Source organism: Cydia strobilella, chromosome 25 (genome assembly GCF_947568885.1).
Source record: "Cydia strobilella chromosome 25, ilCydStro3.1, whole genome shotgun sequence".
NCBI classification, from domain to species: Eukaryota; Metazoa; Arthropoda; class Insecta; order Lepidoptera; family Tortricidae; genus Cydia; species Cydia strobilella.
In genome coordinates, this window is record NC_086065.1 from 2,182,844 (window position 1) to 2,198,353 (window position 15,510).

The following is a 15,510-nucleotide window of genomic DNA, read 5'->3' on the forward strand; positions in this document are numbered from 1 at the left end:
CTCCCGATACTTCCCTCCACATTCATTCGTAATACCTTACTCGTCACATAACTTGATGACGGCGGACCCTAGTATAAATTTCATTCGATAACGTGACGTGCGTTCGCGTTTGTCGCGATAGACAAAAATAGTTTTGTATGGGATTTTGAACAGCGCGCCAAGCGGGACGTTTTGGAAACTCAAAATCCCATAAAAATGACACTTAACGCAAACGCGTATGTCACGTCACGCTATCGAATAAAATGTACACTAGGGTACGTCCCGTACGTCAAAAGTTATGTGGGACGTCGTTAATACGAGATAAAATACTATTCCATTTCCTTCAAATCAAAGAAAGTAGATATAGACAGTATAGAGTTATTGTCTTGGTCATAGTAAATTTTGTAGTCACAGTATACTTACATATCTTTGCTTCAAATCCAAAACCCCCATATTTAAAAATATTGAACCTCATTAAGACGAAGTTAACATAGATTCCCGGCACGATAACTCAATCTTTTGGGTAGAAAGCAAAGATATTTCGATATAACTCCGTATTAGATGGATACAGAGTAAGGAAAAAACGTGCCTCGAAAATCAAGAAAATTGGGTAGAAAGTAAATACCTTTATACCTAAGTAGCTAGCTAACTAACTGTTGTATAACATTCAAAAACCTTTTTAAGCGTGTAACTTTGATTGGTTATATTAAAATGGCCACTATATTATATTTAAAGCCCTTAAACCAAGGGGTTCACAGCAAAACTATTTCTATTGCTCGATTATATTTAACAATCGTCAATTTGCTTTGTCAAATGGTACATGGTATGGCAGCGGACTTTTTATAAACCACTTAAAGAGGCTAACGGAAGGCTAAAGGCAGACGAATGAATGAATAAATGAATGAACTGGTGGCTCTGAGAGCGATAAGCTTCATAAGTATAAAACATGTAAAAAAATACTTCTTTGCGTCATTACGTAATTATCACAGGGAATTCACAATGATCTTAAGTAAGTGCCTATTGGTACTTATTAAGCTCTTTATGCCTATTTCCGCCATTTTGATCATTTAACCACAAAAAAATTAAATGACAGAAAGATACATCTTCAGGAAGCATAATTGATAGAGACAGATGGGCGGTCTTATCGCTAAAGAGCGATTTTCTCAGACTATCCTTGGGTAGCGGAAACAGAGATATTCATCAAAAATAGTGTTGCAAAACTTTATGAGTAAGTATATTGACATACAATAATCTTGTTTTGTTAAAAAGTGTAAGATCATATCTTAAAACGATAGTTTACCTACTTTTGATAGAATGTATTGCAACACGCACAGTCTCAGAGATAAAACTTAAGAGTCCCCGGCAAGCTCGGTTCTCCATACAAACGTAGTTACGCTCTCATTTCAAAACCACTAGCTAGATTGCTCTGAAACTTTATACTTACAATAGGATAAGGTATATCTAGGTCTGTAATTACTAGATATACCTTATGTCATTATATGTGCAAAGTTTCATTACAATCCAACACGTAGTTTTAAAATAAGAACGAAACTCCGTTTGTATGGGAAGGTGAAATTCGGCCGGGCTTTCCAGGGATTCTTAAGTACATAGAGTGACACATAATAATAGTAAATAAGAAGATTAATCATACATCTGTGTCAGTTTCCATATCTATAGGATAAGATTATTTATCTCAAAAATGGGGAATTTGAAGAGATTACGAGTCATTTACTTAGATTATTGTCGTTTTAGTATTTGTTGGATAAAATAGTATGTAGAATATCATTAGTTATTTTTCCTATAAACGTGTATTTATTTAGCAATGGTAATTATATCAAGACTGTCAATAATGACGAAGAATGTACGCTGGCTTCCTATTTTGTACATTATAGTATTTTAGGAAATATATAGGAAGTTTTATTATTAAGTTTTATTGACCGAAGCGTAGCGAAGGTCTACGTTTAAAAAAAAATTATGTAAAAAAATATATGTTTTGTATGGAATTTTGAATGTTCTGAAATGAATGAATGAATGAATGAATGAATAGTATTTATTTCAGGACAGGTCCCATATTGTGTTTTTTAATGAGATGATGATATGAGATTCACTTAATTTTTTTGTCGATCCGGTTTTCGGACATTTTTCCAAATGGAGAAGTCGTGATAGCTCGCGCCTAAACAAATAGTTGTATCGATATCATAAGAGTTTTTATTTTCAGATTTCAGATTTCAGATGACTTATTGATAAATGTACATCTCATTTACATGTCAAACAAAACTACAAAATATTCAGATAATATAAACATTAAATTATAAAGTTACATAATATTAAATTGCACATTATATTATTTTTATTTTTTGAGACATGTTTACAGAGTAAATGACAAAAAATGCAGAAAATTTGAATCGCTTCGAGAATAAGTAGCCAAATTTCGTCAGCTTAGCTAAGAGCAAAGATCTATGTAGCTCCGTAAAAGATGAATACAGTCTAAGGAAAAACTGTGACTGAAAGGAAAATTTGATTCTCGCACAGATGGCACTACCACCAATACCAACCTTTGGCCTATTCTCATTTAGATGGCGTTAATGGTTTCGTTTGTTATTATTTAACAATTTTAACACATATCAGCGAAAGAACGTGGGTCAAAATCAATAATAAATACAAATAACAAATAAATAAATCATTCATTTTTTGATTTATCATATACATTTTTTGATATTTTTATTTTTAGTTTTAATCGTGTGTCGATAGATGGCAGTAAATTGACTGTGACTACAAAATTTGCTATGACAGTACCCCTAACCAAGACAATATTATGTTTTTTCATGTTATTTTAATTTTCTAAATTATTCTAAATGGCGGAGCCCTACATTTATTCAGTTTTAAGGTATGCTCGCGAGGTCTAAGCTCACAGAGCTACTAGTTTATTTTGCCCCGAAAGAGTCTTCCTCCACACTATACCAGCCGACAAGTCAGAGTTGTCACACTGTGTGCACAGGGGCGCCACCTCGCTCATCGAGGGGACGATTGATAAGCAAGTGCATGACGACTGACAATAGGGGATATTACTGCAATGTTCTGCCACCAGAGTGCAGGACTATAGCCTTTTTAGTAAACCATAGAGTAACTTATACATACGTTTAACAGGATTTTGACAAGTTTTCAGAGATAATAAAATATGACATTGATGCATCAAGGCGGTTTGTTTACAGAGGACCTACCGGGAAACGCGAATCCGAAATTTCGCTAGCTGCCTCTTCATCGCTCGAATATGCAAGAGTGACAGAGATAACGAAATTTTCATTTTCTTGTTTCGCGACAGACCCTCGGATTGTGGTAGGGGCGCCCTGGCGCCCCCTACGCAGAGTTTCGCGTAACATTCCCTATTAGGCCATTTTGCGAATAATTTAAAAAAAGTCCTTCTCCAAACTATACCATCCGACAAGTCAGGGTTGTCACAGTGTGTGCACAGGGGCGCCACCTCGCTTATTGAGGGGACGATTGATAAGCAAGTGCAGGACGATTGACAAATTAGGCCATTTAGTGACGAGTTTTTGGCATTATGGGCCAGTACAAAAAAGTCCTTGTAAGTTAGCTTTGCACCGAATTGAACAGTACAAAGTGAGGGCGTGTCATATTATCAATATTTTCAAAGAACATTAATGATGACATTGCAAATGCCATGCAGTTAGCTTGGTGAGACTAAACATTTTTACAGTAAGTACATACCATATGTACTCCATTACGACACCCTGTGCTATAATAAGCACATTACGTAACTACGTCGAAAATTTAAAGGGCCATATGTACTGTAAAACGTTGTACGATACACGTGTGAATAGGTAATTCGCCACTCGTTGCGAATTTCGCACTAGCCCTGTCACAACCACGACGAACTGTCAAAAAATCCCTAATCATGTTTTCCGCACAACTGACATCGTAAAAAACGTCACCACATCAACACCAGGATAATCCAACTTCCAACCTGTCACATATGCTGGTCCCTGTTTCAAACAAGCAAAAATGACCCTAATGGCAACGAAACTAGGACTAAAACGATTTATTTATGTAATGTTTGCGAGGGGACTTAGCCACATGTCACCTGTTTGGTTGTTTGCCACCTCCCCTATTATGCAGTGGCGGAGGGTGAGAAATGCATTATTGATGACGAACGACGTTAAATGCATACGGTATTGATACTGGCGAGAAAAGCATTGAAATGTAATGTTATTTAAACTTTTAATTAAAAAAAAATGTTTAATAGTACAGTCGTCAACAATTAAGAACATTGAGTTATAACCCGGTAAACGGGAAATTTCCAAGTGGAAACTTGTATGAGAGTTTCCTCATGAAAGTTTCCAGACCAGACCAGACCAGACCAGGTTTCCTAGCTATACTTCTTGTACCTACACAGTTTGAACAATAAATGTTTCTGATTTCTGAGACATTGCGGAAATTTCGAGAATGCTCTGCAACATTGAAAATTGCTACCCGTTTAAGGCCGACTCACGCTAGACCGGACCGGGGCCGGGCCGGAGCTTCCGGAGCTTCGTTTTCTATGGAAAGCACCACGTGATCACCGATGAAACGTCATAGAAAATGACGTGTCGGACGCCTCGGCCCGGGCACGGCCCGGTCTAGCGTGAGTCATCCTAAAGGCTGCCTTTCTTCTGAGGCGGAGAAGAGCGGAGATGATAGGAGACGTGCGGGAATCGACCAATAACATTAGTTGTAATTCAGCGGAGCGCAGAAGACAGTAATATCTATATATAACTGGCCACTTACCTCCAAGTTCTGGTATCCGATGGTAGAACATCCCAGTCCTGGCCAGCCACTCCAGCTGCATGTGATGCAGGACCCTGTCTCCAGGGTGGTGGAAGGCCGAAGGCAGGGGGCCCGGCATCTGATAGTTGAAGAGGGGGGACTGCGCCATCACTGGCGGCTGCGGGAGCAACCCTGGCTTCGGGACTATTCCTGGAAAAGGACGGGATGTTATAGCACCTTGTTCTTAGAAAATCATGGCTTAATGTTAAGTAAATAGCTTATGTACGTTAAAAGAGCAGAAAATATAAAAAACTATAACAGCCTGGGCCGTGAAATAAAAGAGGCGGCTTCTTACGAGCTATTTGTTAAAAAGTTAAGAGCGTTTTTGATTGACCAGGCATTCTTTACGGTAAAAACAAGTTGACATTTGTATTCTTTTTAATGGCTTTAGATTTTTGACATTTGTTTATATTACGATAAGTATTTTAATTTTTTTATTTAATTTAGTGTAAGTTGTGTATTTAAAAATTTTTGTATTGTAATTTTTGTCATTGTGTTTTTGACATTAAAGATTGATTGATTGATTGAATTATTTTTACTTAATAACACAAAGAGGTACAATTTTAACACACGACGACAAAGAGTTACATTACAATGTTTACACGGGACGTGAAATTATTAAGTGCGTAAGCATGAAGAAAATAATTTCTAGATAAAAGAGGCTTCTGTCTCTCATACACTTTAATTTTCGCCTTCTACAATCGGTGTTCATCATCAGACCCTGGGCAAACTAAGCAAACTTACCAGACCTATAACTCTCATAATCCACATTGCCATCTTCAAATCCTGGTAATATTGGTGGGCTGTAGCTTCCAGAGCGGTTTCTATTATCAGACCTTGGGCTGCCACTGCGGGGACTGCTATGCCCTGAGTAAAACTTACCAGGTCTAAAGCTCTCGTACTCCTCATTGCCCCCTTCAACTCCTGGAGAGATGGGTGGGCTGTAGGACTCTGACCGGTTCCCAGTAAAACTTACCAGGCCTATAACTCTCGTACTCCTCATTGCCACCCTCAACTCCCGGGGAGATGGGTGGGCTGTAGGACCCCGACCGGTTTCCATCATCAGACCCTGGGCTGACGCTGCGGGGACTGCTCTGCCCGGAGCCGCTCTCAGGGAACTTGTTTATCGTGTTCTGTTCTATTTGGGCGTCATAGTTGTCTTGGTACCTGTGTTAGAAGAATTCTATTACGGGGACGTTCCAAAAGTTGCTGGGTGGATTTTTGAAATGTCATTTTAAATTAAAGTAAATTAAATTTCTTTATTGTCGGATAACAAATGATCCATTTTTTGGTTGTTTTTTTTTTACTTTATATTTTGGTCAAATAAAGTCAATGCCTTAAAACCTATCAAGTATGTAGGTAACTACTCTACTTAAGATGAAGACGAAAAATTTACATGCGAACTTCAATAACCTCCAAAGTAGAAAAGCATGATTATATCATAACAAACTTGCGACGAAGCTTACCTAGTAATATAATTCTTATTCTGAATAAACGCCAAATATTTCTGATGCGTCATCTTATCCTGCAAACTGGACTCAGGTGACAGCAGCGCGTCGATACAGAAGCTCTTCTTCTTCAGAGTGGTCTTGTCCTCGTAGAACTTCATGTTCTTGGGGCTGCTGGAGCGGCTGGTCTCCTCGATGTTCAGCTCCTCGGTGGACTCACGGCGGTAGGGGAGCACTTGGGAGGACATGGTGGGGGTGTTTACATGGCTTGCCTGAAACAAGTTAGGATATTAAGGCCGTTCCATCGGTTTGCCGCTGTCACTGTCACATTTCACAAGAAAGAAAGGGAAAGATCAAGCGCGCCAAGTGTCAATTTTGAGCGAATTTTGACGATTTTTATTTATTTTAAAAACGTTTCCTTACAATATCGAAATTCGAAAGCTATGAAATTACTATTTAAGTTAAGATTGTTTTTTCTTCTTTTTTGTTTATATAGGTAGTATCACACAATAAATAACCGAGTAAAGTTTGACTAAAAGTCCGAGTTAGAGGTTACTTTGGGATTTGGGAATTAATTGTATCGAGCGAAGTAACATAATTCGTGTATCGGAAGCTATGTTATCAAGAACTGCATATATTTTTTCCACGTCTATGAATATCAACGCCTCTTAGAAAAAGATGATCATATAAGATTTTTCGCCTTCTGGCTCAGGGAACCGCCTTAAAGGTCAAGTGGCGTGCGTAAAGGATGACTCACGCGAGACCGGGCCGGGGCCGGGCCGGAGCTTCTGGCGCTTCGTTTTCTATGGACGCACCACGTGATCACCGATCAGCCGTCATAGAAAATGACATGTCGGACGCCTCGGCCCGGGCCCGGCCCGGTCTAGCGACTATAGCGTTATCCTTATCCTTAGTGCGTCTTGAGGCGTTCATTAATTGATTTCCCCACCTCCTCAGGTGAGACGTTGTGAGAACCTCGACTCCCTCCCCCAACCACTAATCTCACGTGCGATCTCTCAAACTTGTGTGTTGTGCTAAACCCGAAATCGCAAAAAAATAGTTGGCTGTTTCATAAATTTTGGCTGGTCCATTTTCTATGGGGGGGTAATTTTTTTTTTCACGATTTCGTGGTTTGTCCCATAGTAAAAGTTACTCAGTATAATCCCAAAATCTCCCTGGCAACGGGAATGCACTTATTTTTTAGCCAACCTGTATAAATACCAACGTATTTAACAAAAATGACAATGCGAATTGTATTATTTTAAATTTCATTTTAGTATCTAGTATTTGGAGGGTGGTGTTAGATTGCGGCATATTTTAGTCTAGAAATATATTTTACAGTACATATGGTGCTACTTTCTCGCACTAGTGCGTCAAATAGCACTTTTCGTGCATATGTCGAAAGTTTAAAGGGCCATATGTACTGTAAAACGTTGTACGATACACGTGCGAATAGGAAATTCGCAACTCGTGTCGATTTAAAACACTCCCTGCGGTCGTGTTTTAATTTATCGCCACTCGTTTCGAATTTCCTCTTTTCCGCACTTGTATCGTAAATAACTATTAATTTAATTTAATATGATTTCTCGCTATACCGCCACCACATGCTGTAGCTGCATTACCTTCCCTTTTTATACCACATTTTTATAGTTCCGTACCCAAAGGGTAAAAACGGGACCCTATTACTAAGACTCCGCTGTCCGTCTGTCTGTCTGTCACCTGGCTGTATCTTACCGTGATAGTTAGACATATGGATGGTATAGAAAGGATCGCAATCTCTTATGGCAGAATTGTTGCAAAAGTGACCGCGTTAAGCTTTAAATAATAGTTCCTAATCTCTCCGGTGGCGCTAGTTAGGCTCTGGGACATGAGTATAACATGAACCATATAAGGCAACAAATAACCCAACCAAATTACGTAGGTTGTTTTTGGTAGTATTTCGGTGTATGGTGGCGCCGCCTAATTACTGTTTTTTGATGGACACTTTTCATACATAGAGATTTGGCTCCTTTATACAGTCTCCATGGTTAGACAGTTGAAATTTTCACAGATCATGTATTTCTGTTGCCGCTAAAAGAACAAATACTAAAAACAGAATAATATAAATATTTAAATGGGGCCCCCATACAACAAACGTGATTTATTTGCTGTCTTTTTCCGTAATGATACGGAACTCTTCGTGCGCTAGTCCGACTCGCACTTGGCCGGTTTTTTATACACATGCCTGAGAAAAGCTCCGCTTTTCAGCTAATTCAACCGAGCGACGGCCGGCAATGAAATTCTGTATTTAGCTTTATTTATTAGGGTTCTAGATAAGTCTGCAACGATTTTGATAGCACTCGCAGTGCAGTGTTATTTTAAACGTCAAACTTCTATGAAATTATGACGTTCTTATAAATAACAGGTAGAGATTTATAACACCCTTCCCAAAGAGGTCATTGACTCAGCTAGTGAGGCAATATTTGTAAGCAAACTTAAGAAAATGCTAATGTGTTTAGCTTGTTACACAATAAACGAATTTATATTCAGAACTGCTGATGTCCCAAACTGATGTAATTTCAAAAATAAATTAAAACAATGTAAAATAAAAAAAAAATTGTGATAATCTACTCTATTATGCATTATTGTGATAATGATGTGTATGCTGTGTGACGTGTAAAATTATTTAATAATGTTATCAATAAATTTCTCATTCTCATTCTCATACAGACCTAAATAGCCACTGGTTCCCACACAGTCTAAATAACGCAATATATATAGGTATAGTAATTTAATAAAATGCTAATAATTGAATATTGATAAAACGACGTCTGATAGCGAGCTTTAATATACAGATAATGGCTGCGGCAGCCGATTAACCTTAGGCCGGCTACACACGGGCGACTTGTGAGGATTTAAGTACTGGGGGCCTAGCTAATATGGCTTTTTTTTTTGAAAACGAAATGAAACGCTATGTCTCTCTATCATTCTCCTATATTAGAGACAAATATCTTGGCTACGCTCCCTGATGTGCTGTCGGAGCACACGAATAAAAACATTCTAAAAATTTCACGAACTTTTCCAATTATTATAAAAAATTTCAACTTGCACATCTACATAAATATCGGTAGTTATATTAAGCGCGGCGCTTATAGTTGTATCCAATAAAATACAGCTAACCAATAGGCCACCATATAGATTAATTAGGCTAGGTTGTGTAAAAAAAACCTTTATACATCCTTCAAAATACATAACTATTACAACCAATAATCCATATAAAAAAAAACACAAATAGCAATTAGCAACTCATGTGACCCGCTCTATAATCCGAAAGTTACACAGCCGAACACCGAATTATATTTGATATGTAGAATTTATTTTACAGTACATTTGGTGCTACTTTCTCGCACTATTGCGTAAAAGAGCACTTTTCGTGCATATGTCGAAAGTTTAAAGGGTCATATGTACTGTAAAACGTTGTACGATACACATGCGAATAGGTGATTCGCAACTCGTGTCGATTTTAAACACTCCCTGCGGTCGTGTTTTAATTTATCGCCACTCGTTTCGAATTTCCTCTTTTCCGCACTTGTATCGTAAATAACTATTCTATATAAAGTTTTTATTTCCTCTTGAACAACATTCGATGTTATTTTAAAAGAACAAAATCAAATTATATTTTGAACTACATTGGAAAAGATGGTTCTAAATTAAAAAATGCTAAAATATGACTCTGGGATTTGGGAGCATATACACGGTGGCTAAAACATATAAGTGCATTCCCGTTGCCAGAGAGGTTTTGGGATTATACTGAGAAACTTTTACTATGGGACGAACACCGAAATAGCAAAATAAATTTTGGCACTTACTGTTTTATACATTTTGGCTGGTCCATTTTCTATGAGAGGGTAATTTTTTTTTCGCGATTTCGTGGTTGTTCCCATAGTAAAAGTTGCTCAGTAATCCCAAAACCTCCCTGGCAACGGAAATGCACTTATTTTTTAGCCACCCTGTGTAAACGCAACTCTGCAACAGCCCTTATGGCTAAATATAATTATCGGCTTGAAATTGACTGATGCCACTTAATTTAAGCTTATCATCGTCATGGAGTTTAATATAGAACTTATGTAGCTTATTTATTCACGCTACTGTGAACTTTGCTATCTTTTAATTAATAAACTATTTGCCGTCGCTTATATCTAATGGATCAGAGAACCATTTAATCTAAAAATTAATATAATAAAATAAACTTTTTGTTGGCAATCCGTCAAGTTATAGAGTGCGCCAAAATATATTTAATCGTATCTTAAAAACATACTTCAACAGATACATTCGTACCTACCTAACGACGTAACGACTATCATAATTTTATTATGCAAAATCCGGTTTGACAGGAGCAATTTGGTTTAACGTTTAAAAAGTTAGAGTAATTAAAACTTACTATAAATCGATGTCGATAAAATTATGTCGTATACATGTACCTAAGACCGTCCCGTTATTTTTTTTTTACTACAAAGATAGATACAACTCTAGCCTATTTTGGTGTCCCACTGCTGAGCTAAGGTCTCCCCTCGTTGTCTCCACTCGACTCTGTCATCTGCATTTTCCCACCATTTAGGGTAAAATGCGTCTCGTCCCGAGCTATCTCCTTTTCGGTCTGTCTGAACCCCGGCCTGCACATTCTATAGTCCACCGTCCCGTTATATAATATTGAAATATTATAATCAGTTTTACAATTAAATTACCTGTAATATTTATTCGATGTAGGTAATCTTAATTATTGTCAAAATTAGTATTATCATTTGCAGTTAAATAACACCTGACATTAAGGCGGTTCCCTGAGCCAGAAGGCGAAAAATCTTATATGATCATATTTTTCTAAGAGACATTGATATTCGTAGATGTATTATATTATTGTGTAGATTATATTATCTTTAATCTATAAGCTTCCGATACACGAATTATGACACTTCGCTCGATACAATTAATTCCCAAATTAACCTCTAACTCGGACTTTTAATCTAACTTTACTCGGTTATTTATTATGTGACACTATAAACAAAAAAAAAGAAGAAAAAACAATCTTTAACTTAAATAGTAATATGACCGCTTTCGAATTTCGATATTGTAAGCCAACGTTTTTAAAATAAATAAAAATCGACAAAATTCGATCAAAATTGACACTTGGCGCGCTTTGTCTTTCCCGTTCTTTCTAGCGAAATGTGACAGTGATAGCGGTAAACCGATGGAACGGCCTTAACTCTAGAATTTATTCTGACAGTAATTAAAATTAATGAAAACTGGTAAGTATCTCAGTAGACAAAAATAGTCGCGCGTTTATGGCTTTTCTAGGCTTTTCGAGCGCGGCGGCACGTGATATAAATTATTTTATAGTTGACTACAGCGTATCGAAATGAATATTATAGTTGATTTGGGAGTCCATAAATGAAAAGTACGCAATTATAGTTTGGTCACACGAAATCTTAATTCAACCATTAGAGTCGACGAGTAGAAAAAAATAATTATTGAATAACCTCTGCGACCTCTGCCCGCGACTCTTTCTGCGGTATCATTAAACTGATTCAAGGGTTTTAAGAGGGGGCCTAGTTACGCAAAATTGTAGTTATTGTATTGAATTATTATTATTGTATATTTTTGGATACACGTTTAATCATAATCAAGGGCAAATGCTATAAAAAACGACAAAGTGAGAGTCGGACTCGCGGACCGAAAGTTCCGTACAAATTGAACTTTTTATTTTTTATTTTATTCTATACAAATTTATAGTTTTCAGATTTTTCCATGTACTTGTAGTGTAAGATGATATTAGTTGCTAAATTTTGTAGTTCACCCAACGGGAACAACGGGTCAACGGGAAGTACCCTATAAATTTTGTTACCTTTGAGTGTCGAAATATATCTATTACTATTACCTATTACTAGTATTACTATTACGCCTCTACTACTACGCCTATTTAGGGTAACGTAATGCAGGGGAATAGTTTTTAGTTGTTTATTTTAAGATGCGTTATTTAGTTTTAGATTTAGTTTTTAAGTTTTATAGGGTGTTATTTAATTATGTTTTATTTATAGGTTTTATATTAAGTTTTTAAGTAATTTGTATCTAAAAATTTCATTTGATAGCGTGACGTGCGTTCGCGTTTGCGTTATGTCTATTTTTGTATGGGATTTTGAACAGCGCGCCAAGCGGAACTTTTTGGAAACTCAAAATCCCATACAAAATGACACTTAACGCAAACGTCACGTCACGTAATGATAACGTTGCTACAATGTTGTCGTAAAGTTCCTAACATTATTTACAGGTACGCTGGGGGTCGTTATTCAACCCTTAGGGGTGCTGAAAAACGACAAATCAAATTCCTTCACTGCCTTATGTTACAGAGGGGGAGGGGATTTGTTGATACGTTTTGTAATTCCGGGGCACGTTTTTTCCTTAGACTTTATTCATCTTATACGGAGTTATAGGTCTTTGGTTTTGTTAAGACTTAATTTTTACGATAAAATAATTTTAAAAGACGTAGAAATAGAAAGTATAAAAAATATCTACTGAACTCATTTATTTTAAATCCATCCATCTTTCGATATATGTAAGTTCAGAATGGGGTTCCTCAGGACCAAGCTTTTAAAGGGTCCGAGGCGCGCATGTGACACTTTTGGAGTTGCAGGTGTTCATAGGCTACGGTGATAGCTTACCATCAGGCGTATGGGTGGTTGCCGGCGACGTGGTATATAAAAAAATAAGTAGAAACACCGTAACTCAGTTTAACTTTACTGGCGACTCATTTTGTATTGCTCACCCTGTATGTATTCCTAGGATTCCGAAACTACGAACTACATTTGAAACCAACAGTTTTTGAGCTTGATTTTTGTTTGATTTTTAGTCAGTTATTTATTTTATTTAATATTTTTCGGTAGAAAAACGATTTATAATAAGTACTTATAAAAAATTTATAGCAAATTTTAAATAATTATTAAATGAAACGTAATTGTCTGTTCTGCTAATTTATTTATTTTGTTTGTATTTTTTATTCGTTAATATTGAATACTATAGTCACAAAAAATAAAACAATTCTTTTATGTCCTGAGTGAATAAATATCCCGGTATCTAACCGAACACAATATTATCAAAATATAATTTAAGTACCTATTTATTTTACTAATTAAAGTAAAAAAAATAGGTGTATAGAATTACAAGAACTTACTTCTCAACCAACAAAAAAAACTTCACCATAAACACACTTCACAAAACACACTCAACAAATCGCGTTCGATATTCAAAATTGGAACAGTCACCCGCGCGCGAAAGTACGTAACTACTGAATTAAAAATATCCCGAATGCCTATTATCTACTCATATTGCTTGTATGGAGGCGGTTCTAAGCGCCCAGTATAGATGGCGCTGCCACATTCAATAGAAAATCCCCTTTCAGACTTATATTAGCTTTAGCGTAACGGACAACGGCAGGTCTGGATACACTGGTTACAACTAAACTCCGCCCAGTTTGCGTCCCGCTCTTTCTTTGTTGTTTTGCTGCGTGCGTCTCGCTCTCGCAGCGTTGCCAACCTAACCGTTTAGCTTTAATTTTCTTCAGCTTCAGAATGGTAATTTCGTGGTCGCAGATTGTTGGGTTTTATCTTTATGTTTAGTGCGATGCCTTTTTACTTTATTTATTTGCGTAGGATTTGCTTTATTTGTGGTGAACCTCTTTAGAATAGGTAATTAAAAAATAACAGATGTAATAACTAATACATTGTTGTGTTCAGTTTTATGAAGATTTCTTATTATTAACATGTTTTTAGGGATCCGTACCCAAAGGATAAAAACAGGTATTTATTTTTAAGAATCTACTGTCCGTCTGTCTGTCACCAGGCTGTATCAAATGAGATCATGAACCGTGATATCTAGACAGTTGAAATTTTTACAGATGATGTATTTCTGTTGCCGCTCAATAAATACTAAAAAGTACGGAACCCTCGGTGGCCGAATCAGTCAGTCTATTTAATTAAATAAAAGACCTCCGGCATTTTGAAATAAACAGTTGAGAATTTTTGACCAAGCTGAAAGGGAGACCTTAGCGAAGGTCAATTAATTTAGAAAACTGTCGGCCTAGTTAAGGTGACAATCGCTATCGCTACGACAACGAAACGCTTTGTGTCTCTCTATCACTCTTCCGTATTAGTGCGACAGTGACAGTTGCGTTTCGATAGCTTTGAAGCGTAAGCGATTGGCATGTTGGCTACGCGGCCTGGCGTTCTTGCTGTAGGTAATTGGGCGTTTTCTAAAATAAATATTCAAAAGCTGATTCTCACAGATCCTGGTGTTTTTGGGTTCTTTCCACTCAGAATCACTAGCATATTAAATCCCGATGATAAAAAATGAAACAAAAATTTATTTTTAAGTTTATTTTGTAATTTTTATCTGTTTTTTGCCTGAAATAAACATATTATAAAAAAAAATTTTTTCATGAAAATTGTACATTCCACTACGTCAAGCACATACAAGTGAAAAAAATTTCACACTAAAACGTGACGTAATGGAATGGTCGTTTTGGGACATCTTTTTTTAATGGCAGGATGGAGAATGCTGTCGATTCTGAGTAGAATGAGCCAAAGAAGGTCCAGATTTGAAAGAATCAGGTTTTCAATATTTATTTTAGAATACGCCCAATTACGAAAATGTGTCTTGCGTTTCATAAACATTTTTATTATCACATATATAAAAAATAAGGCGACTTCTAACTAAAAGTAAATACTCGTAAACTCGAATTGCTCCCACCGCCAAAACATTTAAAACCCTCGCCGTCTGCTCAAAATCAGATAATTAGATCTGACGGCTGATTTGTACTTAAAACTGCGTTTGCCCGCCTTTGCCTCGCGGCGGAGGCCGCAACCGGATCGCTAGGGACTCTAAAATAGACGGTGTGAGTGAGAAAGGGTAGGCTATACCTTTATGAGATCGAAATTATGACCAAAACTTCTCTTAAAAACCTATAAGTACTCTGCCAAACTAATTCAAATGGAAGTTCTATTATTTTATCGTCAACATGCTTGATGATGATACCTACGATTTAGAGATCAGCATTATTTTATTACTTACAATAAGCTTAGACAAAGACCCGTTAAAAAGTACAATTTAGGCTCTACAGTTGTAAATGTTGTAATATCGTACGAGAAAGTCATATTTTTGACACGTATTTTTTTCGACTTTTAAATTGTAGGTCAATCTAGGTAAATACCAATAATAATACATGTTTTTTATG

The 15,510-nt window shown here is 36.7% G+C and overlaps 2 protein-coding genes across 2 annotated transcripts in view; one reads left to right on the top strand and one right to left on the bottom strand.

The window, feature by feature from the left end:
• LOC134752603 (homeobox protein Hox-A2) overlaps nucleotides 1–6,517 on the bottom strand; it is a 29,370-nt gene extending 22,853 nt beyond the window's left edge. Inside the window, exons 1-3 of the mRNA XM_063688273.1 lie at nucleotides 6,270–6,517; nucleotides 5,780–5,970; nucleotides 4,765–4,953 (exon numbers count right to left, since the gene is read on the bottom strand). Coding sequence (XP_063544343.1) covers nucleotides 4,765–4,953; nucleotides 5,780–5,970; nucleotides 6,270–6,499 — 610 coding nt within the window. The 5' untranslated portion in view covers nucleotides 6,500–6,517. The remainder of the gene's footprint in view (nucleotides 1–4,764; nucleotides 4,954–5,779; nucleotides 5,971–6,269) is intronic.
• The window catches only part of LOC134752816 (probable chitinase 2), a 483,068-nt gene that overhangs the window by 356,023 nt on the left and 111,535 nt on the right, over nucleotides 1–15,510 (top strand). The gene's annotated exons all lie outside the window — the stretch shown is intronic.